Consider the following 26,336-nt stretch of genomic DNA (forward strand, 5'->3'; position numbering starts at 1 on the left):
CAGAATTTCAGTCATTCTGAAAGTAATATGTTTATTTCACAGATAGAAAACAGCCGAAATTCTAGTTATCTAAAATCTAAAGCAATATATGTGCATCAAACTAAACTCTAAATATCCTTCAAAGATTTAAAGCCATGAAAAGGATAAGTTTGGGCAAATCTAGACTAGTTAATGTACCCCGATCCTCTTGCCTGTGACTGGTTGATTGAGAACTTTGACTCTGACATGTGAACTGACCCACAGAATCAGCTATTAGTTTCTGCAGCATTTTAGAATATACTCAATTATTATTGCTGACCTATTTATAAACTTCACTTTCATGCTTACTTTACCTCTGAATATGACAAATAGATGTTATTTTTGCATGAATGCTTCACAAGCTTGTTATTTCGCATATCAATGGACAGTTTTACATGCTGTTGCATCATACAAACCTCGAAACAGTTTTTCCAGAGGGTTGACCACAGCTTTCAGATTGATCTATAAACGTGACAGATTTATACTGTATTTCCGTAAGGGTGGAAAAGTTTGGAGCAATTTCTGATAATTATATCGAAGTGTCCTTGCTCTCCCCAAAACTCAGTCTGGTGTCTCTGGATCTCTCTGCCATTATGATGTTCAACAGACCTCTGTTTCAAGGCAAAATTGGTCCCTTTGTGTTAGAGGTGGTTATTATATAATCTATTGCAAGTGTTTGCTGCTCTAATCACCACTGTGGGTTTGTGCATTTCTCTCCATGCACCGTCCTCTGAAAATGTCCAAATTATTTGTGTGTATGGAAGACAAAGCAAGCTTTGTGCTTGCGTCGGTGTGTGTGTGTGTGTGTGTCTCTCCATCAGCGACCAACCCCCTCCTGATTCCCCTTTAATTGGTTGAGAATCTGGGAGAACAGAACTTGGACAGCGCTTGAGGGGTCTTAACACAGTGTTCTGGAACTTGGATCTTAAGCACTGACTTCTGCTGATGCATACTTACAGTTTGAACTTTTCTCAGAGAGCCATCAGTACATTAAGTTTCGTTCTGTAATTATACCTTCTTTTGTGCTGTCTTGCACAGATGAATAGCCACATCATTAAAAGCTCTTTCTTAATAGTTAGTTAGAATCCACCCTGCAAATCAGAACTTGCAAGTGGGCAGCATTTCCTTTGCTTTGGCTTAAATGTAGCCTAAATGTAATTAGGCTTTGCTTGTAGAGCTTGTAAGGCTATAATTCTCTGCATCTCATGTTAAAAATAAATTATATATACAGTTTTTTTTTTGTTTTTTTTTCAAGAAAGATTCATTTAAAAAAAAAAAAAAATACAAGCACAAGCACTTCTCAAGCAACGCATTTAATCAAAAACAAGATACGCCCATGTTTTAAATTCTGAAATTCTGTTTTGGACACTTTCTCTCACACCATGGTTAACATTTTTAACAATGTTTCAATAAAAAGATCAGCATCATTTGTTTACAGATGGTCATTTCTTTGATTACATCCAATTATAAATGGCCTCTGTGCTTGTGCACGTGCCTTAAAAATGTGTAGAAACTGGCGTTGTTTGGTTTCAGCTTCTGATGGAAACAGTTACAATGTCGAAGCGATGGTAAACTTTCTTCTGTGGTTTTTCTGACATTTTTTAAATCTCTTTTGTGGCGTTTGAGACGAATATAGCGGAGTTACATTGCGCCATTTGCCGCGTGCTAGCAAACAACCAATCATAAACTGCCTCATTAAATATTCATGCACGTGAGCCAGAAACTGTCATGCGCTTTTTTAGTTTTAACGTCTGAAGGGAAATATAAACATGTTTCGATAAAATGCATTTTACTTCTATTTTTTTTATATATTTCATTTTTTGAATTGCAGAAGACTGATAACAACAGTGAGGATTTACGTGATGACATTTATAAGTTATAGGCCTATATTTATACATGACTCCGATTAACACAGCTCGCGTCCTCGTTGGGATTGTTGTAGCCTACTTGTTGTTTGAAAGAGATTTAAGGCTACTAAACGTCAAATGGCTACCGTGTGAAATTCCGCAACCTGTCTACCAATTAGGCTGCTTACCAAGTAGGCTAGGCTATTCAACACAAGATAACGTTTACCCATGATTAAAATGGGTCTTAGTTAAACGATTTTTAAACGAGAAAAGCACTGTTATGACTCCACCTATCTTCACACATATAGCAGCCAGAGAGAGAGAGAGAGAGAGAGAGAGAGAGAGAGAGAGAGAGAGAGAGAGAGAGAGAGAGAGAGAGAGAGAGGGTAGCATAGACGGAGGGGGCGCAGGGGTTGGTGTTTCACCCGAACCTCACGAATGCATGAAGCTCGAACCCTGAACACCAACATCCTTTATTTGAAATTAAAAGACCAAATCGTAGGGGGACCAAACATTTGTTACTGAGGCGCCACTTAATATATCTGGGCAATATTGTTCAATAAAAATCGTCTCAAGTTTCAGTAAAAGACGTTTGGAAAATCGTGACCGAACCATGGATCCGTGGAGATTTAGTTTGAGTTTATTAAACCTCTCACGATGGCAGGTGTGTGGACTGAATTCTTGCGCTCTCACAAAACCCTGAGACTGAGGAGAAAGCGCCGAACTGACCATTAAGTGGACTTAGCTGGTCTGAAGAAGGTGTTTGTGGTGCACGTTGCTTTTAATGAGAAGGCATTCATCATTGCGAGTGAATTACGCTGTGCACAGGTAAGATCTTCCTCCTCCTCATCATCACCTTCTGCGCTTCATCAGGTCTTTGTTTCAGCACCGAGGACAGATCCAAACACATCAAACACCTGCACCTGTGGGAACATCATGAATGGAAGCTGATTTCTCACCAATTCCAAAGCAAATTCAACTTTGCATTCTTGAAACAAGTTGCACAAGGTGTTGAATTTCTGCCAGATCAATTCTTCACTGGTAAGCAAGCATGCATTTTATTTACGCGCAACATTTGCATGCACTTGCATGCATTTGCGCATACTTTGGTCAATTTTAAAATCATTTGCATGACGGAAATATCAGACTGGCTGTGAATACCACCACATATGAAGTATTTATTATAGGGAACAATTAATTACATGCAGCAATAATGAGAGCATGACAAAGTGCCGGAGAATTGCCTTATCGCGCGCGTGCACGGATGCTTTGGCATTTCTTGAGCACAAACCTGTCGTGTGATCGAATACAAACAGGACAGGCTTGCGTTTGAATGTCATTGAGATGTTGATCCTTTGTTGACTACAAGTGCACTTGATATTTGAACACAAAGGAAATGTGATTGACAAACTGACACGCTCAACTCTCTAATCAACTTTACCTCTGACAGAAACGCATTACGAAGAAATGTGTGGATCAGTGCACCGCTGAATGGAAACATTATACTTTATGCAAACAGTCCTGGAAAAAAATGTTTTAGGTTTGCAACTGATTGCTTTTCTTCTTTTGTCATATTTTGGCTTCGAGATAATTGCATATTTAGTAGAGAAATAATTGTTTATTTTATACTATAAATGTCTAAAAATAAATAATAAGACGTCAACCTATTTCAAATTGGTTCAAGAATTATATCAAAGGTGTTCTGTAACCCAGACTACGTATTTGTGTTTAATATTTCAGACAGATGTTGCCCAGACTGGGCAAAAACATTTTCAGGCTTTTCAGACTTGTTGAAGCATTTCATAATTGTGCTTATGTGCTTCCTTTAATTAAGTGCATTAATTATGTCAAGCAAGCATTTAAACTGTTTAAAGTCAGTGAAGCCAAAACATTATAATTATCATACAACTTTAAAAAACAACAATGCAATTGCAATGACTCAGTTTGATGAATTCTCTAATTTGGGTTTTGTTGACGCCAGATTAAGCCATAACACATACAAATATTCATAACTGTTGTCACTGGCCGCACATCACGCTTGGCCATATGAGTAGCATCATTTTACCTTGGAGCAACTTTCAGATTTCACAATCTGGCCATTAACATGCCATTTTCCTGTTGAGGAGGAAACTTCTTGCAAAACTCAACACCCTTGTTCTGTTCACCCGCTGACACTTTGGATCTGAATAGTGTAAAGCATCCATAGCAACCCATAGAGAAAAGCTGATTGGACGTGCTGAGATAAACATCTCATAGTTAATTTGCTCCATGTCTGTGAATGCTTTCGTCCTTGGCAACCTTACCGAGCCATTCAACTGGTCTGGCTGTGCTCCAGAAATTATCAATGAAACCAAAGTGTGTCTTATAAAAAAGAAATAGGACCATATATTTAAGGTCCTTGTGTGGGAACAATAATATTTTAGAAATGTAATATTTTTACTGATATATGTCAGGTATTAAATAATTTATACTTTATACTTATCAGCAGTCAAGCTGATGGTGAGCCCAGACTGGTAAAATCCCATCTGGTCTCCGAGTATACACATAAATTCTGCCAAAACAAGAGGATCAAGGGAACTAATTCTCCCACAAGCTCTGAATTCAAGCATTCATACGCATATACATTCATACACATACATTCTCACAGCATATATATTCATTGTGGCTTCCCTTGGTTACTTGGAATTTTATCTATAGATTTGAATGGCCAAAAGGTTAGAGATGGGATCCATGTGGTCCGCTCTTTAATCACACTGAAAAAAAAAATGCAATGAAATTAAGCCCATTAATCATAATTATCACGCCGCAATCTGATGGAAAAGGTTTATTCACCCATCAGATGTGAACGTTATTATTTATCATTTTATTATGTGTCATTAAGAAAAATGTAGGTTCTCATAAAGATTTATATACTGATGTGATCATTAATTTCATTATATTAAACTAGCTTGATATCATCGTCACATCTGAGTATTCAGATTTGTTGGACTGTAGACCTGGATATCGATATATATATATATTGTGTAAAGATTTCTCACTACGATATCTTGATTGCTTGTCATTTTGTTCATGCTTTCCTTCCATTGTGATTTATAGTGCACTGATTGCCCCTGGTTCAACCTTGGTTGAAGTGTCTCATTCAAGAGCACAGTAATGATCCTCCTCTCAGTAACTCTTCAGTGAACAGTCTAAGTGTCAAAGACTGCTGTTGACATTAAAAAATAAGTTGACATTTGTGAATGTTTATTATTCAAGTGAGACTACTGTGGTTTTACTACTGCACTAATGTCCAGACCTCAGTTTATTACCATGGACTGGTCCATTACCCTGACTCTTTTCTCTTGTCCAGCGAACAGAGGGTGCCTGTTGCTTCCATCTGTTCCAGAGAACATAAAAAAGCCATGATTAGTTTTTAATGTTATTTAAATGTTTTTGTAGTTTTGGTCAACTGCTCCTGCTGCTGTTGGTGAAGTTTAGAAACCCTTGACCTATAGCTATAACCCTTCATGTTTTGTTTGGGGAGTGAGAGTCGCCAGTACTCTTTTTATAGTCAAAGAACACACCTAAAATTGAGGTATCAAATTGATAACTAATGACTTTATAAGAAAATTTGCAATGCCATCAGTTAACCCTGTCACCAAATGTTTTCATTGCATGAAAAAAAAAAAAAGATCAAACATAATTTCAAAAACAAAAATATATTTGTCAATCAATATCTACAAACCCACATTTGGTCCCAAACCAGCCAGCTCCTTCTGAATCACAGATTAATGAAGGCTAAATTTGTAGCCTTGTTATGATTCTGGCATAGAAACCATGCTTGCATATTTATTTATTTGTAATTTGTTATTTTTGTCTTCATAGAAATGAACAAAACCACACAAATCAGGGTTTAAAACTGTATGTAGATAAACAACAGACCTCACTGAAAATGAATAGAAAATAAAAAGGTAATAGTTAGTAGTATACAATAGTTTGCTTGACCTCCTGAGATTGACAATCAAAAATCTTTTAAGTTTAAGCATCTCTTTTCACTGACCATTTGTTTAAAAGGTATTTTTAACTTTTTAATGAGCCCTATTTTGTACTTGATCCGTGCAACAATAAACATGACCCTTGTGTCAATCAAAGGCATGTTGTTTTAGAAAATAGAAGATAACATCTAGAGAGATACTTTTTAGAGATAAATTAAAGATACATTATTTTTCTGATTTGACCAATTGTATTTTTTTTTTTTCTGGACACACTTTGAGGTCAGGATTCGTACAATGAAATTTTACCAAGTTTTTTCCCGACGTTACAAAGATTTAACTCTATCTCTCAATTTAATGCACCTATGATAACAGATCTCATATTAATTAGAATATACAGTATATATCTTTATCACACCGCCTTGCCACCCCAACCCACCCACTTTTTCTTGTTTCCATGGTAACAGAAGTTAAGGAAAAGAAACCTAATAAACAAGATGTTTCCTCATTACCCCAGCAGGGAGGGGAAACACCATGAATATACATGATTTATAAAATTATTAAATTAAAACTCATATGGTGTTTTTGAAAAGTTAGAGGTGAAGCTGCCCTGTTTCCAGAGGCTCAGAGGAACATCTCCCCACATTCAAATAACCATATTCATCTGCATTTCTAAGACAATAAAGTGGTACAGTGTCCAGTTTACACATATATACTGTATTGTTTATAACTGACACTATACTTTATATCTTGCAATTAGAAGAGGGTAAACTTACTAGTGACTCGTTTACAAAAATGACAATCAGAGAAATTGGAAAAAAGAAAAGAAAAACCTTTTCAGAGAAACATATGTTAGACTTTATAATTAGATGCTGACTAAGACACTTTTCCTCAGAATAGTTCAAAACCATTAACCCTAACAATTCAAATTTGGCCCGTAACTGATCCTGAACCATTTGTGCTCAAATTGTGTCGCTTGTTGAAGAGAGATGTGCTTGCTGTTACTCTTCAAAGCAATCTGACATACTTTTTTTTTTTACCTGACGAATGATGAAACGTAATAATAAAAAAAAAAAAATCCCATAGAAATACATGGAATGATGAACCGGAGTCGTATCAAGACCTCTGGCCTCATTTTTAAAATGTCCTTTAAAATGTTTAGAAACCGTCCTACATTTGATCTTACGTCATTTCTCAAATGTGCGTACGTGTGATTCAGAGAATGAACTTACGGGCAAAAACGTGCGTACGCCTCTCTTCCAGATGTGAAATCTATTAATCGCAAATTGAAATTGTGCACAGCTGTATGGTTTCAGATCTCTGCCTTGTAAATGCCGCCTAATTAATGTCATTAACATATAATATAAGAGAGCACCAGTCAACTCACCAGTTCAAATCCTTTACCGAAGAATGGACCTTGATGGTGGGTTTTGTATTTCATGAGAAATTTGGGTGTTGAGGAAGCATTTTTGAGACAAGGAAACTTGTTAATCAAGAGTCGAATTTGAACACCCTTTTTTAGCACACATACGAGATACAAAGATCATTTTATATTTACATCTCACTTCTCTTTTTTTTTGAGGATTAAAATAAGTTCAATGAAAGACGAGAGAGAGTATAGGTAATGCCAAACATCAATAAAACAAACAAAACAGGAGAACTATAGCCCAAAGCAGTGTAGAAAAGGCTTTTAAAAGCATCTGAAAAATGTGTACTGCAAGAAAAACACAACTGTGTGGTAGACACAATGGAGATATCCTGGCATCTCTGAATAGAGCTGAAAGCTCAGTCTGTGTGATATATAGTTGCGAAAGACTTTCCTATCAGCTGAAATTATTTATCGTTTCATTTTTTTCATCCTCTTGCCTCAGGTTGTAATTTTTCATAACCTAAAAGATGATATCCATCACCTTTGACACCTTGAGAAAATTACGGAGTCACTGGGAGTTATTGATGTGTCTGAATTAATGAAGCTAGAAAACAGAGCCTCACCTCTGAAACGTTGAGTTCAATCAGGATGAATAACTATCTAGACATGCCCGCCTCCTCACTGCAACCACAAAACCTTATCAAAATTCAATTTCTTATGTAATATGTGACACTGTGCATTATATGCTTCTGTTATCAGATGTGTTAATCATGTAAAAACAACGTTTTCCATTCTCAGTGTTGTTTATTTTGCATTATAAGTTGGAAAGTCAACAAGTCAATGATATTCATATCTATTTTTCAGGTGCTGAGGAGATATCGAGATGTGTCTACAATCAGCGACAGACTTAGTACATATTTCAGCCAAGTAAACCACACAGGGTAGTTATAAGGGTTCTTCACCGCTCATAAACCCTGACATGGCTCGGGTTACGCACATCTTCCTGTTCCTGTTAATTCCTCTGGCCCAGACCAGCCCCAGGTACACCCCACCCCTGGCCGGATCAAAGCGGGAGATCATCATGGATGGAGACCTGGTGATCGGAGGGCTGTTCCCTGTGCACGAGAAGGGCGAAGGGATGGAGGATTGCGGTAAGATAAACGAAGAGCGCGGGATCCAGAGGCTGGAGGCCATGTTGCTGGCGCTGGACGAAATTAACCAGGACAACCGAATCCTGCCCGGCTTGAAGCTGGGAGCCCATATACTGGACACCTGCTCTAAAGACACGTATGCACTAGAGCAGTCGCTGGAGTTCGTGAGGGCTTCTCTCACGAAAGTGCATCAGCCAGGCTTCATCTGTCCAGATGGGTCGAATCCTGTGCCGGATGAATTGCCTCTGGCCATTTCTGGAGTGATTGGAGGATCATATAGTGATGTTTCTATACAGGTACGGTAGAACGTACATCAATCTAAACCCACTATGCAACATCTTTCTTAAAAAAGAAATCTAGATTACAAGATCAGTCAGTAGGTTTTGACTCCTTGACCTCCTTCATAATGCATTCGGGTCCTTTTTGACCCGGAAGAGATACAAAACAAATTGAATAAATGGGTAACACTTTACAATAAGGTTCATTAGTTAACATTATAGTTAACATGAACTACAGCATTAATTAATCTTAGTTAATATTAATTTCAACATTTACTAATGCATTATCAAAATCAAAGGTTGTATTTGTTAACATTAGTTAATTCACCATGAACTAACTCGAACAAACAATGAACAGCTGGATTTTTATTAAGTAACATTAACAAAGATTAATAAATACTGTAACAAATGTATTGCTCATTGTTAGTTCATGATAGTTAATACATTAAGTAATGATAACTAATGAACCTTGTTGTAAAGTGTTACCAATAAAAGTTTATAGTATGTGAGCCAAACTTTGCAAATGAGCCAAGATTATCAAAAAATGTATTAATTCCGTTTTTTAAGAGATATGATTTTTAATGGATTATGAAAGGGTACAGTGTTAATTTAGTATCATTGATATACGATTACAGTTTTTGTTAATATTTTTGAATAAAATGTTATTTTTATATTTAAATTTTTAGGTTTAGTTATTTTAGTACTTCAACTTAAACTAAGTGAAATAAGAAATGTTGCCAAGTAGCTGAAATGTTTATTATATTATATTTTATCTTTATTTTATTTAAATTAATATAAAATGTTTTTTATAGTTTTAGTATTAGCTAACAAAAATAAAAATGGAGGGTTTAGCGTTTTTTTTTTTCCGCATGAAACCCATCAAGAACATTTCCAGTAAATTTCACCCTAAAAAACTCAAAGAAATTATATTTTGCAAAAAGAAATAAAACCTGTTTTTAGGACCATTGTATGTTCATTAAGCACATTCAAACCATATCGCAAAAAAAAAAAGCAAAAACAATGATATTATTTAAATGATTTGGCTCATGAATATTAATTAGATGATGTAACAATCCCTCAGTGGTTAAAAGGCAAGTAGACATAGCAATGGTAGATTACTTCTTGTGCATGTGTTCAATCCACTACCAAAGTAAACAAAGGCTTCTGATTGGTCTTAAAATCTTGTTTTATGCAACCGGTTGCAATTTTATTTTTGCACAGTGGCATGACTCTTACAAAAAAATTGAGTTCACTGAACTTTGAAAAGTGGTTGGTACGCCCCTGCAAAAACATTTTGTCCAAATAATCTCAGACTATCATTAATATAGTTTCTCAACTTTCCAAATGTTTATTTGCATTCTCACACATAGATAGGGTTATGAAATACGATCAGAAAGTGTTATCATAGCAGTAAGCATAACATACTGAGGAAGTACTTCTGACCACGTCTCTTTTTGTTACATTACACTCAACTCCTCCCTATCAAACCCAAGCAACATATACATCCGCCCATATCTCTGTCAGCACAATAGCTTCCTCTGTACAGACTGACCTCCTCCTGAGCAAAGCGCCCAGAGACTGTGAATCTACAGCTTGTTAATTACGGTTCTCTGCCTTTAGGCTGTGATTAGCATGAGACAACTGAGCGCTAATTGCCCTACGCTCGTTTTATATGGTTGGAATCGTGGCTTAATTGGTACATCAGCTGTGCTGGAATTTACATTGCTAACCACGGTACACACGTTGGAGACAGATGGTCCTGATCTAAGCTCAACTTCAGCTCTTAGTAAGATGAATGCCAAATGTTGAGGGTCATTTAATGAGAAATTTAATTTTACCTGATAAAAGAGTTATTGATAAAAGAGTTCAACATAATATGAGAACATACTGAATGTTCAGAACTTAAACGTTACGTTGCCGATAGTATGAGTAAATTAACAATGTTTACTCGCTCTCTGTATTACCTGGACCAAGAAATTCACATTTATTTGTCAGCAAAATTCAGCCTGATGACGCAGGGCTTTCGTGGAAACTACAGATTATACTTGCGCATTTTTGTTTCCCTGCCCACGGACAGTCGAATCGACAGAGGGTTATTAACAGAACAGTTATTGTAAGGGTTTATCAGGTTTATCCTGATTTAACTACAGCATTATAGTAAAAATGGAACATTATGGCAACAGCTTTCTTACCGTTTTATAGCGTTTTGTTGGGCGGAACTGACAGAATAGCAGTTTCTTTCAGTTTTTCCTCTTTGTTTGGCCTAAAACACTGTTCGTGGTCATCCAGTTTGAAATGTTGACTACAAACACAGAGGTTTTTCAGATTTTCCATCATGGCGTTCTCTCCGTATTTATGATTCTTTGCAGCCTTTAGTCGCTGCCTACAACGTGCTGGATGCTTCACTGGAAACCTAAAGTAACTCACTCCCACTAAACGTTTACTGTTTGAATTCTTCCACCTGAGAAAAGTCGACATCATTAGGACTAAAAGTTTGCTAAGAAGTATTTCCTTCTAAAGCAAAACTGTATTTGACTCTGGTAAGCGTATCCATAGCAGACTAGTGGGAGTGGCCTTGGACAGTAACATGCCCAGTGCATTATGGGTGTTGAAGTTTTCCTATCTTTTTGGCAAAAGGCAAGACAACCACCTTTTTTCTCTGTTTTCTCAGGTAGCACCGATTTAAAAAAAAAAATCACCTTTCTATTGTATAGACAGCCAAGTTTTATTGAAAGCCCATTTTGCCAGCGGTGAAGTGCACCTTTAAAGGGATAGTTCACCCAAAAATGAAAATTCTGTCAGAAATTACTCCCCCTCATGTTGTTCCAATCCCGTAAGACCTTCGTTCATCTTCGGAACACAAATTCAGATATTTTTGATTAAATCTGAGAGTTGTCTAACTCCATAGGCTTCTAAGGGACTGAAACTTGCTGGCCCAGAAAATGTATTAAAGACATCGTTAATATAGTCCAAGTGACTCCAGTGGCTCGATCTTAAGTTTATAAAGCGACGAGAATACTTTTTGTGTGCAAAAACAAACAAAAATAACGACTTTATTCCACTTTTCATTTCCTTCTCTCTGGGCCTCGGGTCTTTTCACGTAGTGTTTAAGCGTAGCGTGTCTGTGTTGCACGTCACCACGTAGGCTCACTATTGGCCGACGCTGGTCATGTGTGATACGTGGTGACGTGCAACACAGACGCGCTACGCTTAAACACTACGTGAAAAGACCCGAGGCCCAGAGAGAAGGAAATGAAAAGTGGAATAAAGTCGTTATTTTTGTTTGTTTTTGCGCACAAAAAGTATTCTCGTCGCTTGATAAACTTAAGATTGAGCCACTGGAGTCACTTGGACTATATTAACGATCTCTTTAATACCTTTTCTGGGCCAGCAAGTTTTAGTCCCTTAGAAGCCTATGGAGTTAGACAACTCTCAGATTTAATCAAAAATATCTTAATTTGTGTTCCGAAGATGAATGAAGGTCTTACGGGGTTGGAACAACATGAGGGTGAGTAATTACTGACAGAATTTTCATTTTTGGGTGAACTATCCCTTTAAAACATCATTCTAGTAAGCATTGTTATTGTGAACTGAAATTATTTAAAATTGTCTTTAATTATTAAAATAAATTATTGAAATCGAAATATTTCGACTTTATTCTCGTAATTTTAGATTTTTTTTTATTTATTTTTTTACGGAGATTTTTTTCTTTTCACATTGCGTTTCAGGGCTTCCGTAGAATTTATGAAACTAAAACTGAAATAAAAATAAAGCTAAATTGAAATAATAACAACAGCAACAATAAGCACAACAGAAGTTAAACTTTTATTTGCCAGTTCTTATTGAAAACCATAAAATCATGATATTTTTGTCTGGTGCCTTTGATGTCACTGTCCCAAACCTTCAATAGTAACCACAGTGCACATTCCTGTGGTGCCATGAGCAAATCAGTGTTGGAAATCAATTTTCCTGTGGTCCCAAAGTGGCTAATCATATGGCATTTCAGAGAAACCTGAAATAAGTAAAAAATATTTTAACTATGCTTTATAATGTACCAAGAAATTATTCATGTATGTACACAGTATATTGTGGAGAGAAATACACAAACATTTCAGGTTTGTGGGAAGGATGTCACAGCCAGCGACAGCAATTGAAGGTCTCAGAGGAGCTCTTCCAACTGTGCTGGACAACAAGGCCATGACAAGCCTGCCAAAGCCCATGCCACCTGTCCAGCACTGGGGTGGAAGAGCTTCGAGGGGTCTTCAGGCAGCCTGGAGCTCGTTCACCCAGTGGTAAATGAGAGACACTCTTGGCAGGGAACCCAAAGAAGCATGACACGACTGAACATGAATATAAAGGAGATAACACACAGGGTAGCACATGTCCTCGCTGGTTTTCTCACACCTGTTTTTCACCCATTGCCATCTGGATTGTGAGACGGAATCAGGGCTGACATATTACCATTCATCGGTTGATGGTACAAAGCTTTATGTGTGTGTGTGGGTAATGGTGGCGGGAGGCAGAGCTATATCGAGTGCTGGAGTGGGTGGTGGCGATGAGATTGGCAGACTATCCCGCTAATTTCATGAGTGACAGGTCCCTAGAGAGGGAATAAACAAAATCGTCATGGTTTAACAACTCACAACGCACATCATTCTTGATAGCTTAATTATCTCATGGTTAAATTCATATTCATAACGCACATCATTACAAGCAAACATCATGGAAAATGTGGCTTGTTTTTTCTTTCATTATTAAAAGAAATATATAAAAAAATGTAATCACCTTCGTGCCATTTCAAATTCATTTGATTTTCTTTTGTCTATGACACAGCTCCAAAGCAAAAATAAGTTCTGAAATGACAAAAAGGCATCATAAATGTGTCATGAAAGTAGTCCATATGGCTTATGTGCTATATTCCAAGTCTTTTGACGTCATATGATTTGTGATGCGAGAAACAAAGCTTTTCCAAAACAATTGGCACCTGCTGGTCAAAATGGTATAAATGCAATGGAAACTCCCAAGCATGCTTTAATGAGTTTGTAACACCTGCTTTTAAAACACCTTTGATGCTGCATAAGGAATTAAGGAACCAGAGACTTTCATATTTCAATGAGCCATGTGTATTAAATTTACACCTCAAATCAACATACTGTACAGTCAGCAAACACATAACATACACAGACGTTCAGTTGTGAAGTAAACACCAAATACTTCAGACTTTTATAGTAGCATTTTGGCTACCAAAATTGCTCAGTCTTTGGAGTTGTAGGAGTGAGACAGTGGCTGTTGGTATCGTTGATTAATTGTAGCTCATGAAATGAACAATAGATGGAAAGAGTGTTGTTGGCATATGACTTAAGAATGACTTGTAAAATGTCAAATGGGCCACATTTACGGTGCTTTTGCTCTAGTTAACTTACTAGAAAATCTGAATCGAATGTTTTCATGTCAGAATGCACTCATTAAAAAGGCAGAGATTTTGTATATGCGAGACATTTGGAGAGTTATTGAGGAATGCATTTGATAATGCCAACCAATCAATAGCCAACATGCTCCTTTCATCGCCAGCACATTTTCTCTCCCGCACAAGGTGACGGAATATATTATCATGTTTCTTTAGCACAAAATGTGTGTGTGTTAGCACACAATTATAAATAATAATGACATGCATAAAAAATGCGACAAAATATCCTCAGGTGCTGTGTGGGATTAAGAGCAAGTATTGTCTGACTATTTCATGCTTGCAAGTCTCTTAAGGTGAAGAAGTTGTTTGCCAGGAGTCACTGTTCGTTAGTGTTTCTGTATGTAATAATGGAGTGGGTGTGTGTGTCTCAAGGTCACTCATATGGAGATCTCCACTGTGGTCTGAGACACTGAAAATGTTAATAGGTTGGAACTGCATGTGGTGTTCTTGGGATGCCAAAACAACAGACAAATAACACTCCTAATTAATGCCATATAAATGCCAAGTCATTTGCATTTCCCACGTAATTAAAGAGAATTAAAACTAAATTAGAATTAGCACTCCAATATTTCAAACCACTATGCATACCTTGTTTATTTGTTTGTCATGTTTAGTCATTTGCAATTCTCTAGCTCTTAACAGAGAGTGAAGACACCGTTTGGCTCAGTAGCACTTGGTGAAGAAGTGTCCTGGGAAAAAACAGATGGTGTTGTGATGTTTGGAGGCTGGGAAAGCTTGAAAAGGGGTTTTGCTGTCACAGAGCATCACTTGACCCTGTTTAGCCTTTCATTTGGGTGTGCAGCTCACATTCAGGACAGGGTCAGACACTTAATCATTCTTTCACAACCCTCTCTAACTGCTAGAACAGATGAAGCTTTGTTTTTGACCAGCCTTTGAAAAACGTTTTTAAATAAGATGAGAACTGCACAAAGATTGGATTATCATCCGTTTCATGTTAACACTAAGAATTACAAGTCAGGAACAACTAAATTATGGATTGAATTTTCTGATGAAATTGTGAGAGTTATTTGCCTCTGGAAAACTTGCAACCACAATGCTCCTCCCAGTGTGTTTTTTTTTTTTTTTGCCAGGGGGTTGCTATGCAGTTACTAAGGTGTTTTGTTGCCAAGATATTACTAGATAATTGCTAGGGTGTTCAGGGTGGTTGCTAATGTGTTGCTAGGTCAGTGGTTCTCAGCTTTTTTGAATCCGAGGCCCCCCCATTCTCAGAGACAATATTCAAGAGATTTCTTGTACTTATGCTGCTCATTTTCAAACTTTATTTAAAAATAAGTAAAAAAAAGTTTCTTGATTCCAAAAGTTTCAATAAATGTGACCAATAAATGTACTTTTGTAAAAAAAAAAAAAAAAAAAAAAAAAAAATATATATATATATATATATATATATATATATATATATATATATATTACTAACAAAAAGCACTTGACATAACCAGAAAAACTGAAAAAAACAATGACATGGCTTTTTAAGAATTTACTAATTTCCTTGATCTTTCCAGGTCTAGAAATTCCTTTATATATCCAGGTTTTCTATAACACTGGGAACCCTGTATCTTAAAATAGATAGTTGCTGAGGGTGCATGCTTTTTTGTCTTATTTAAAGCTGCCGTCGGCAACATTATTTTGATCATATTCAGTGAAATCGACACTATAATCCGACAGAACAACATAAATAAGGTGGTTTTAGAAAAAACCCCGAGCTTCTAACTCCACCTGGAGCGTGTTATTTGTTTTGCAAAATTCCACCGCTCCCGCTTCATCAGGTCCAATCAGCGCAGGGGGGTGTGAGATAGAGCCCTGCACGGGCCTCAAATCTAGGCCCGAGCCCGGCCCTGGCCCGAGACGCTCAGGCCCTAGCCCGACCCGTGTCCGACAGCTCATCAGAATTATCAGCCCGAGTCCGACCTGAGCCCTTTTTTTTTTTTTTTTTTTTTTTTTTTTTTTTTTTTTCACAGCGGCAGACTGCCATTAAAATATGTCCGTTTTGTTAGTTATGTTTCTTTTCTTTTCATTTCTTTATTAAGCTAATTTAGACAAATGTTGGGAGCATTTAAAAAAAAAAAAAAAAAAGACGACCAAGCAAGCCCAGCCAACAGCGAGTAAAACATGTTTGATCAATTTAGCCTCTCAAATCAACGCTAATACTTTACTTAGCTACAATAAAATCCATAGATGTAAAACACTTCAAGCATATCACACAGACAGTTAGTTTAATGTTTATTTATTAAACCACAGTGAGTAATTTTTTAAAAAAATACTGAGGCAGGCTCAGGCTGCTCGCAACAGCGCTCGCAAACGAAATGAGCAATAGTCAATCTAAACAAATTAAATAAAATAAATCAAAAACAAACTTGCAGGTTATCTTACCTTAAAAATGCACCACAAAACATGGCCATTCTTTTTTCCAGTAGTTTCCAACAGTTAAACGAAAATAAAGTCCAATCGAACGAAAAACAAAAAACATCAGAAGTTTCCAACAGTTAAACGAAAATAAAGTCCAATCGAACGAAAAACAAAAAACATCAGAAGTTTCCAACAGTTAAACGAAAATAAAGTCCAATCAAACGAAAAGTTAGAATAGTCTCTTACAGAGCATCGTGGAGAAAAAGAATAGCATCCACAGTGGAAGATTTTAACCCAGTCCTCTCTTCTATCACTCGCGATTTTTCTCTTAATATTCTCCATTATTTTCACATTAGGTGAATCGTTGGTTCCGCTGACGGGAAACCACTTGTGTGTGCGCGTGCGTGCGTGCGACTGTCATGTCAATCATATGTCAGTGTAAATAATTATAAGATTATGAAAGTTATGAGGTTATTAAATGTCTTTCTATGTTTGTTTTTCTATCGTCGACGTCAACTTCTCATATTTTTTTTTATTAATGTCTAAAAATATAAAAAGAAGGATAACTCAAAAAAGGCCCGAGGCCCGGCCCGCATGTGAACTATGACGTGAAAATTGGCCCGAAGCCCGGCCCTAGGGGCGTAAAAAAGTCGGGGCCCGTCGGGCTCGGGCTGAAATGCAGGGCTCTAGTGTGAGATCTGACTGTCAATCACAGTTCGTGCACACGCCACAGATCCCCCCTCCCTCGCGCACGTTACAATATCACATGCACACGACACGCCTGAAGTTCGCCTGAAGATTGTACAAAGTGTGATGGCGGAGAGAAAATCTACTAACAAGCTTCCAATTCCTCGGTTATTGCTATCTATGGGTAGATTAGCCAGGGCAGCCTACCTCCGAGTCCATGGTGTTGATCGATGCTGAAGAGACGGACGCGTTCACAGAAAATCTGTTGTACACGCACTGACGAGCACGATCTCGATGGGAGGGTGCTCGCTGGTAGTGGGGGAGGGGCATGAGAGTTGTAAACATTCAAAAGTTTGGCTAAGTCGACCCAATCTGCCAGACTTGCCGACTGCAGCTTTAAAATACTTTTAGGTCATAATACGCCTCCTGGTTTAGAACCAGGGTTCTAGATGGTTGTTGGGTTGTTCTGGGTCATGCTCAGATGTTGCTTACTGGCTCAAGCAGAAAGAAGCTCATCTCTATATGATGCACTGGCCTCTGTATGTCTTGGGATCCTTTCTTCAATGACAAGTTTTGTTTTAGACTGACTGAAATCGCACTTTCAGGTGCAATGACAATGTCACGCTGCTTTTTAGAGCCTCACTGGAACTTTAATGTTATGCTATTATGATTTGCAGCAAAAAAACTCCTCTTAGAATGGGAAATGCAGCGAGGTCTATATTTCCATGTTCCGCTGTCTGGGTAGGGTAACAGTACACACACTAGAGTCAGCTCATGTGGTCCCTGTCAAATGCTTCAGCGGCATTGTGGCCATTTCTGTTTTCTGAAAAAAAAAATGAATGTGTTGATACGCAACTGGAATATCAACATCTGCTCGAGCTTCTAAAGCTGAGAAGCAGTGGCCAGTGACGCTTAAGAGGTGTTGACGAATGCGTTTGATTTCCAGACAGCTCACACATATTAACAACACAGCTCATTTAAATCCTGATTTTTCTTCTACTTTTCTAATGGGTGGTTTGCCAATTCCTAATTTAATGTAAGTATAATTTAAGAATTTCTTTCTCAATTTGATTATGATTTAGCCTGACAATTGTCAAATTTAGCAGAGGTGAGATGCCAAACTAGCGTTCTTCCTCTGTGGCGGATTGCACTTGTCTAAATGAATTCGATTTTCTCAATTTCACCTCTTTGCAGACTGTCTGCTCTCCCTCAGGCTTGAATAAACTGAGCTATTTAAGTGTGCTTGTCAGAAACTGACATGTACGTTCACCACCCATCAGCTCTAATGTCTGTCAGCTGAGAGCTGAACCCAACAGCTACAACCAAATAATTTAGTTAAATTTTGAGTGATTATTTAAATCATGCTATCCATCTTACAGTCAGGCTTGTATGTTCTGTCGTCCTCTTGTGATAATAGCTAGTTAATTAACAATACAGTAGAATTAAAGATTTCATGGTCTGTGACTTTCAACTAAATTTTTTCAATATTCTCAAGTAGCAAAAATAGCACATTTTCTCTTTCCTCTGTCAACACTCTTAGTGTAAATGGAAAAATATCTCTCAAATCAGATTTTGAAGGTGTCATAGCCTGAGGAAAACTTACACCATATCTAACATTATAATTTTGTCTGCTAGCACAGTTATCTTACGTGATCAGAATTAGGTCTCTCTGAGTCCCATGAAACTATGGCCTGAAATGATAGGCTCAGATGAGGGAGATAGGAAAACAGGACAGAGGTAAAAGCTGTATCTTTCTCCCTCCCACATTAAAAAGAATGTTATGGGACATCTTGCGCTTACCAAGTTTGCAAAGAGCATCTGTGGGTCACTGACTCATTGGGAAACTGGGGTTTTTAATTTATGGTAGATACTGAACAGCAAAAACAAACATTTTCAGTGACATAAAGGGCGCTTTGCGCTATGTTTTTTTTATTGGAAAAACCTGCATCTTATTTCATAACTGCCCACAGTCCCTTGTAACCTGACAAATGCACTGAAATAGCATTTAACCATATTAACATTTATTGTAAACAGGCGACTTTTATTCTATTCAGAGCAAAAACGCATTCTATGTAAATTAGACTCATTATAGATTACCCCATATTCAGGAAACCCATTGCTATTTGTCTGAGGCAATTACCATTGTGCTACTGCCACCCACAGAAAGCTGGCAGTAAACAGAAATTAAAAAAAGATTAACATTTATACAATTTACATAATTAATGGATGGATGTTAAAATAATGTAGATAATGTGCCTAATTCCTTTAATAAAACAGCTACTTAAGCTACATTTGCTACGTATTATGGAAATCTTAGGTCTATGCAAAGTGTGGTAAAATGGTTGCATAAAATTATATTATAAAAAAGTATTACTGCCTAATAATCAATTATTTTTCTTTCTTTGCAGGTGGCAAACCTTCTTAGACTCTTCCAGATCCCACAGATAAGTTATGCTTCCACTAGTGCCAAGCTCAGCGACAAATCCCGTTATGATTATTTCGCCCGAACTGTCCCACCAGACTTCTATCAGGCTAAAGCCATAGCTGATATCATACGGTACTTCAACTGGACCTACGTTTCCACTGTAGCCTCAGAGGGTGACTACGGTGAGACGGGTATCGATGCGTTTCAACAAGAAGCCAGAGTACGCCAAATCTGCATCGCAACTTCAGTGAAAGTCAGCCGCTCAGTAAACAGAGGAAATTATGAAAATGTTATTCGTTCGCTTCAGCAAAAAGCCAATGCCAAAGTGGTGATTCTCTTCACCAGAAGTGAAGATGCAAGGGAACTGCTCTCTGCCGCAGCCAGGATGAACGCTACCTTCATTTGGGTGGCCAGCGACGGCTGGGGAGCGCAGGAGAGCGTAGTTCATGGCAGCGAGAAGGCCGCTAATGGGGCTTTCACCATTGAGCTTGCCTCATACTCTATTAGGGAGTTTGAAGACTATTTCACCAAGCTAACACCGGAATTGAACACACGGAACCCATGGTTTAGGGAATTCTGGGAGCATAGGTTTGGCTGTCGTCTACATGAACACGGCTGCGCCAGTAATAGCCTGAGGAATGGGTCGTTTAAGCCAGAATCAAAGATCATGTTTGTGGTGAATGCAGTCTATGCCATGGCCTATGCCCTGCACAACATGCGGCAAGCTGTGTGCCCCAATACCACAAAGGTGTGCGACGCCATGAAGCCAGGCAATGGAAAGAGGTTCTACCGGGAGTTTATTCTCAAGACTAAGTTTGATGGTGAGTAGCGACCAGTTGAGATCTTTCAAGTTCTATTTCATTTAGTCCTATTTTTTGCAATAGAACATTTCCTCCCAATCAATGAAGCAGTTCTTCAATTATCTACCTAAAAATTGATCTAACCAATAAGACTTCATTTCACTTGCCACACATGCTTTATCAAATTATCAGAGAGCTCTCAACTGGCCTCCAAGAGAATGCTATCTCAGACAGGATAATCAGTTTGACAGACCATGAACTATATACTGATTTATTGGATGTGGTTTCAACAGATTAAATCTTTCAGTTTAAATGCTGAGAAATAAATTTGAGAGATTAGCTAACATTACATCACTAAGATCAGTTTCAGAATTGAGATGAATTGCACATTAAATTTTGAAATGAATTAATGTTGCATGTAGTCTATGGCTTCAGGATTCAGACTTTAATAAAGGTACTGTAATGTTGTTAAACCTTTTCAGCCCCTTTTAGGCCTGCTGACACTGAGAACGTGGTGCGGTTCACCTCATTAGGTGACTGCCTGGGTCGCTACAACATCTTCCACTACCACAAAGAGGAAAACAAGTTTTTCTACCGGAAGGTAGGCTACTGGGCACAGAGCTTAGTGCTCAATACCAGTCTGGTGCCTTGGGCAGGTGGAGCAATTCCTACATCTCAGTGCAGTGACCCATGCCAACCCAATGAAGCTAAAAGCATGCAACCTGGGGACGTGTGTTGTTGGATTTGCATCCCATGCCAACCCCACCAATACCTCCTAGATGAATTTACTTGTGTGGACTGTGGATTTGGAGAATGGCCCCTAGCTAACCTCACAGGGTGCTATGAGCTTCCGGAGGAGTACATCCACTGGTCGGATGCATGGGCAGTAGGACCCGTCACCATTGCCTGTCTGGGGATGCTGTGTACGCTTGCTGTGGCTGTGATTTTCTTACGGAACAATGACACTCCGGTGGTGAAAGCTAGCGGTCGAGAACTTTCATACATCCTGCTATTTGGTGTACTCCTTTGCTATGCCATGACCTTCATTTACATTGCCAAACCTTCGGCATTTGTGTGCACCCTGCGTCGTCTTGGCCTTGGCTCCTCCTTTGCGGTTTGCTACTCGGCTTTGCTGACGAAGACCAACAGGATTGCTCGGATCTTTGGTGGGGCAAGAGACAGTGCCCAACGTCCACGCTTCATCAGCCCTGCCTCTCAGGTAGCAATCTGTGCCATACTGATCTCTGCCCAGCTGTTGGTTGCTCTTGTCTGGTTGCTGGTAGAGGCACCGGGTGTGAGGAAAGAGGTGGGTCCAGATCGAAGAGATGTGGTGACTCTGAAATGCAACAGCCTGGACTCAAGCATGCTGGTGTCCCTCACCTACAACTGCATCCTCATCATCCTCTGCACCTTCTATGCCTTCAAGACCAGGAAATGTCCAGAGAACTTCAACGAGGCCAAGTTCATCGGCTTCACCATGTACACCACCTGCATCATCTGGCTGGCCTTCCAGCCCATCTTCTACGTCACTGCCAGTGACTACAGAGTAAGTAGGATACATAGTTAGAAACAAGTTTGAAGGTACATGCCAGTTTATTGTAGTGATATCATCTACTTCAGTTGTTCCCAACTGTGGTTCTGGAGTACTCCCAAGAATACACTTTTTGGATGTCTCCCTTATCTAATGCACCCAGGTTTTGGACTCTCTATTTATGAACTGATAAGTTGAATCATGTGTTGACTAGGGCAGGGGTGTCCAGTCCTACTCCTTAGTTCTAAATTGCCCCAACACCCCCGTCTGGAAGTTTCTAGTAATCCCGGAGAGCTTGATAAGGTGATTCAGATGTGTTTGATTACAGTAGTACAGTAGCTAAAACTCTGCAGGACAGTTGACCTACAAAAGCAGAATTGAAGAACCCTGCATTAGGGAGACAATGTGCTGTGTTGGAGATACTCCATGACTAGGGGTGGGAACCACTGATTTATTTCACATAGACATGCTCCTAAAAGGCACATAAAGACAAAAAAAGCAATGATCTAACATCCTGTTTATGTGCACAGTTCCTAGCCAGAATAAGCTGCAAAATTAACCAGAATGTATGCCAGTAGTGGCTATGCAAGATTGTCTTTGATTCTTATGCTAAAGAGGAGATACTTCATGAACCTCCATACATTGACCCAAACAGATTTCTGCTGAAATGTAACTGTAAATGTAAAATGTAATACATTTGAGTTTATTATATTATTCAGTGAATACCCTATTACCATATGGCAAAACATCCTTGAAATTTGCTTTTTTCAGAAGACAGAAGCAGTCGAAAGATATGCCAAAAACTCATAACTCAAGACTCATTTCAGTCTTGAGGTTTTCTGCAAGTCATGACACCAAACAGGAGATTACTTTTAGAGCTGGCCTCCAGCTCTCATAACCAGACAAACTCAGTGTGCCAGCTCAAACATACAGTGATGTGAATGTCTAGTCGATATAGTAGCACTATCTGAGGGATGAGGGCTGCCTGTCGCATGTTATCAGGACTCTCATTGCTGTGGGGTGAGAGATGTCAGAGCTCTGTTAGTTTCATTGTAGACACGGTCATCAAGAATGCCCCCTGGCTGAGAGTGGCAATCCCTGCACTGCAGCAGCAAATCGTTTTACAACACAAATCCACAGAGAATTATACCAGTTATTATACCAGACAATTATATCATTTTGGTGCTGTCAATATCAGTTCTGGAGTGCTATGTAGTATCAGCCAGTTAACCTTTGGAGGAAGAAGAGAAGAGGCAATACCTAAAGATTAAGTGTCAGGGAAAAGATTTATTTCACCACTATAATAGTTAGATTTTTTGACTTGGGAGGTTCTCAGTCTGAATAAACCAGAGGTCGTCAATCCTGCTCCTGGAGACCTAATGTCCTGTAAAGTTTATTTACAACCTGGTTCAACACACCTGCCTATGCTTTTCAAGCAATCTTGAAGACTTTAGGTTTTCAACTTGAAGTAGGCTGCACAGACCAATCGTGTATGACATCAAAGTACCTCGAGATTGATTCGAAAGGTATCACTCCCGCTGTACTTCGATGTCATACACCAGGGGTTTCCAATCCTGCTACTGGAGGGCCACTGTCCTGTAGAGTTTAACTCCAACTTGACTCAACACACCTGCCTGGAAGTTTCTAGTATGCCTAGTAAGACCTTAATTAGATGGTTCAGGTCATACATATGTACAGCCATACACTAAGACAAATGATTAAAGGTGCAGTATGTTAAATTGACAGCTAGCGGTTGAAATGGGTACTACAGTCCAAATTCAAAATATTTGGGAGAGTTGTTTCCCGGCCCCTCCTCCTCAGACTCGACGCACATGCGGGTTGCCAGATTGAGGACATGCAACAGGAACGAGGGCGATAAGCCTCAAGTTGATCAGTTGATTTATCCTGGTCTTAGAGCTTTTCAGATAGATGCCGAGGCTTTTTAGATCGGGTAGAATCTGCAATCTCTGACCCAGTTAGTTCGCTGGCTGCCATGGTTGCAATATGCTGTGTTTTCCGCCAACTGGCATCCCCGGGGTGTCGAAATACTATTGGGTGGGATTTCACAGACCAAAACAAAAACAGAGGCTGCATCTGAAATTGCATACTCTGAGTATGTGCTTATTTTGAATAAGTCATAACTTCGCGACCGCTAAAAAAGTATGTTCTATATAATATGAATATGTGTAGTATGAATGTAATCTGGACCTACTACATTCGCCATTTTGTCATTGTCATGTGACCTTCCAGCGTCAGTTACGTCGCTTCACTGCCATTCATAAATCCTCTCCCGTGGCCTCATGGGATAGTAAAGTGTCCATTATATGCACACTTTAGTATCTCGTTGTAAGTAGTAGGTCATCGAGGTACTTCTCGCCTCCTCTTCTTTTTTCCGCCTACTATATAGTAGGGAAGTATACGATTTCGGATGCAGTCAGACATTCCAACCCGGAACTCACATTTCAAAGGTGAATGGCTCTAGCATTGTTTTTTTTTTTTTTAGAGAAACGAGTATGTGACCTTAACATGTTTCCTAAATATCTGCAAACATATGATATTTGTATGCGTTCGTTCAGCCAAAAATATTACATACAGCACCTTTAATCTGGTATTACCTCATGTTATTTGGACATGATATTATGATAATATCTCTCCATTGCATTCTTTGAAGTACCAATATAAATACAATGGTACATTGATTTAATAATCACTTGGTACCATGGTAAATATCAGAGTGCTAGGGTATTATCTTAAATCATCACTTTACAAAGCTACTTTAACACAAAACTTTTTCAGGCAATGAATACAGAACATAGTTCAATCAAAAAACAGTCCTATTTAACCTCAAATTCAAGAATTAGGAAATTATATTTTGCTTAAAGAAAATAAAGCCTATTTTTAGTCTTTATTTGTTCATGCAAAATATAAAATATTCTTTCCTTTTAATTTTGCACTGAAATCTGACCAAGGCTGGCGTTCATGACATTCATTGTGTATGGTAACAAACTGTTGTGAGCCAGGTTGAATGATACACTTATCTGAACATGTTAAATCCGGTTGATCACTGTACAGGTGCAGACCACTACCATGTGCATCTCCGTCAGTCTGAGCGGCTCCGTGGTGCTCGGCTGCCTCTTCGCCCCCAAGATCCACATCATCCTTTTCCAGCCGCAGAAGAATGTGACCACTCTGAGGGCCAAAGAAAACCGATTCTCCACGGCAGTCACCGCACCGAGCTCCACCTACTCACAAGGTAACCACATTTACTCCTAAAGCTTCAGCTAATGGTTATTGATCATTTCCTTTATTGCAATTCCAATTTATTGTAATATCTTTTTCCACAGCTTCAGCCTCTACTATAGTACCAACTGTGTGTAACGGGCGAGAAGTGGTGGACTCTACGACATCATCGTTGTGAAGACATATTTAAGCAAGATGGGGCCAATTTTAAGTCACATCATCAAAATCAGGAGTTGAATGCAATTTCGTAGACTTGTGCTCTTTATTTGATACTCTAATCAAATATTTGGGGTCAATCTCAGATTATCTCATGATCTTATCCTGGACACCTATGCATCATTCTTGATGGTGTCCCAAATGATCCCATGGTCACCTCTATCTTGACCAAGCATGTTTTTGTCTTTCAGTTACACTATAAAGCTATTCTTTATGATCAAGAGCTTTGGAAGGACAAGGACCATTGTAAATGTGATTATAAATCCATGTGCCAATGTGCTAGTCTAGTAAATTTAAAGCCACTTGACAAGAGAATGGAAGTTGTTTTGAAGAAACATGACGGTGAAGAAACTAGACTTGGCCATATGTGCCCTTTATTTATGTACACTACAAAAGATGTTGACTAGTCTTAAGTAATGTTAACAGTAGACTTTGATTTCTCAGTCTTTATAACTGTATTTCGTTGGACTTCAGCGAGTCGTCGTTGGGGAAAGGCATGATAAACGAATGTTTCAGTCTCGTGATTACTACAACCACAGGACCTTGATCGCCAATGAGACTTGCACAAAATATATTATGATTTGTTTTATGTACCCCAGGGTATGTGATTTTAGATGCTGTATTCTCAGTAAATGGGAGACTGTAACCGATTTCTCGTTTTAGTTTGGTGGTAAAATAGTCCAATTTCATTTGGAGATGAGTTTGTCTTTTTAGTGCTGTGGTATAAAGTCTCACGTTCGGTCCTCATTGATTAGTTTAGGTGTCATTGCAAGATGGAAAAAACTAACTATATTATGTATTTCCCTTTTTTGAACTTGCATTAAATTCTTAGTTGTCAGTTTTGGGGAAAAAAGTAGGTAACAATACAGATGTTTTAATGTGAATTTTGGTGAACCAGTCAGTGTTATACTTGTAATATATGTAAATAAATTCTTTTTAAAAAATAAATCAGTGAAGTCTTCATTTGGCTCA

General features: G+C 38.5%; 1 protein-coding gene across 2 annotated transcripts; it reads left to right on the forward strand.

Annotated features, from left to right (window-relative positions):
- Positions 1 to 2,261: 2,261 nt before the first annotated feature.
- grm2b (glutamate receptor, metabotropic 2b) lies at positions 2,262 to 26,302 on the forward strand. 2 transcript variants are annotated; one of them, XM_079858151.1, is made up of 6 exons: positions 2,262 to 2,906; positions 8,070 to 8,652; positions 19,561 to 20,398; positions 20,860 to 21,923; positions 24,981 to 25,161; positions 25,253 to 26,302. In XM_079858151.1, the coding sequence occupies exons 2-6, from the start codon at positions 8,185 to 8,187 to the stop codon at positions 25,324 to 25,326; spliced, it is 2,625 nt and encodes an 874-aa protein (XP_079714277.1). In that variant the 5' UTR covers positions 2,262 to 2,906; positions 8,070 to 8,184; the 3' UTR covers positions 25,327 to 26,302. The 2 variants fall into 2 exon arrangements, with proteins under 2 accessions (XP_079714277.1, XP_079714276.1); XM_079858150.1 differs by having other exon boundaries at positions 2,262 to 2,693.
- Positions 26,303 to 26,336: the final 34 nt, after the last annotated feature.

This window comes from Squalius cephalus (assembly GCF_949319135.1).
Source record: "Squalius cephalus genome assembly, chromosome: 22".
Lineage (NCBI taxonomy): Eukaryota > Metazoa > Chordata > Actinopteri > Cypriniformes > Leuciscidae > Squalius > Squalius cephalus.

Coding starts and splice junctions, on each gene's coding strand:
- grm2b (XM_079858151.1), top strand. CDS start 8,185: ATGGCTCGGGTTACGCACATCTTCCTGTTCCTGTTAATTCCTCTGGCC. Junction 8,653..19,560: donor ATAGTGATGTTTCTATACAG/GTACGGTAGAAC, acceptor CTTTCTTTGCAG/GTGGCAAACCTTCTTAGACT. Junction 25,162..25,252: donor GAGCTCCACCTACTCACAAG/GTAACCACATTT, acceptor CTTTTTCCACAG/CTTCAGCCTCTACTATAGTA.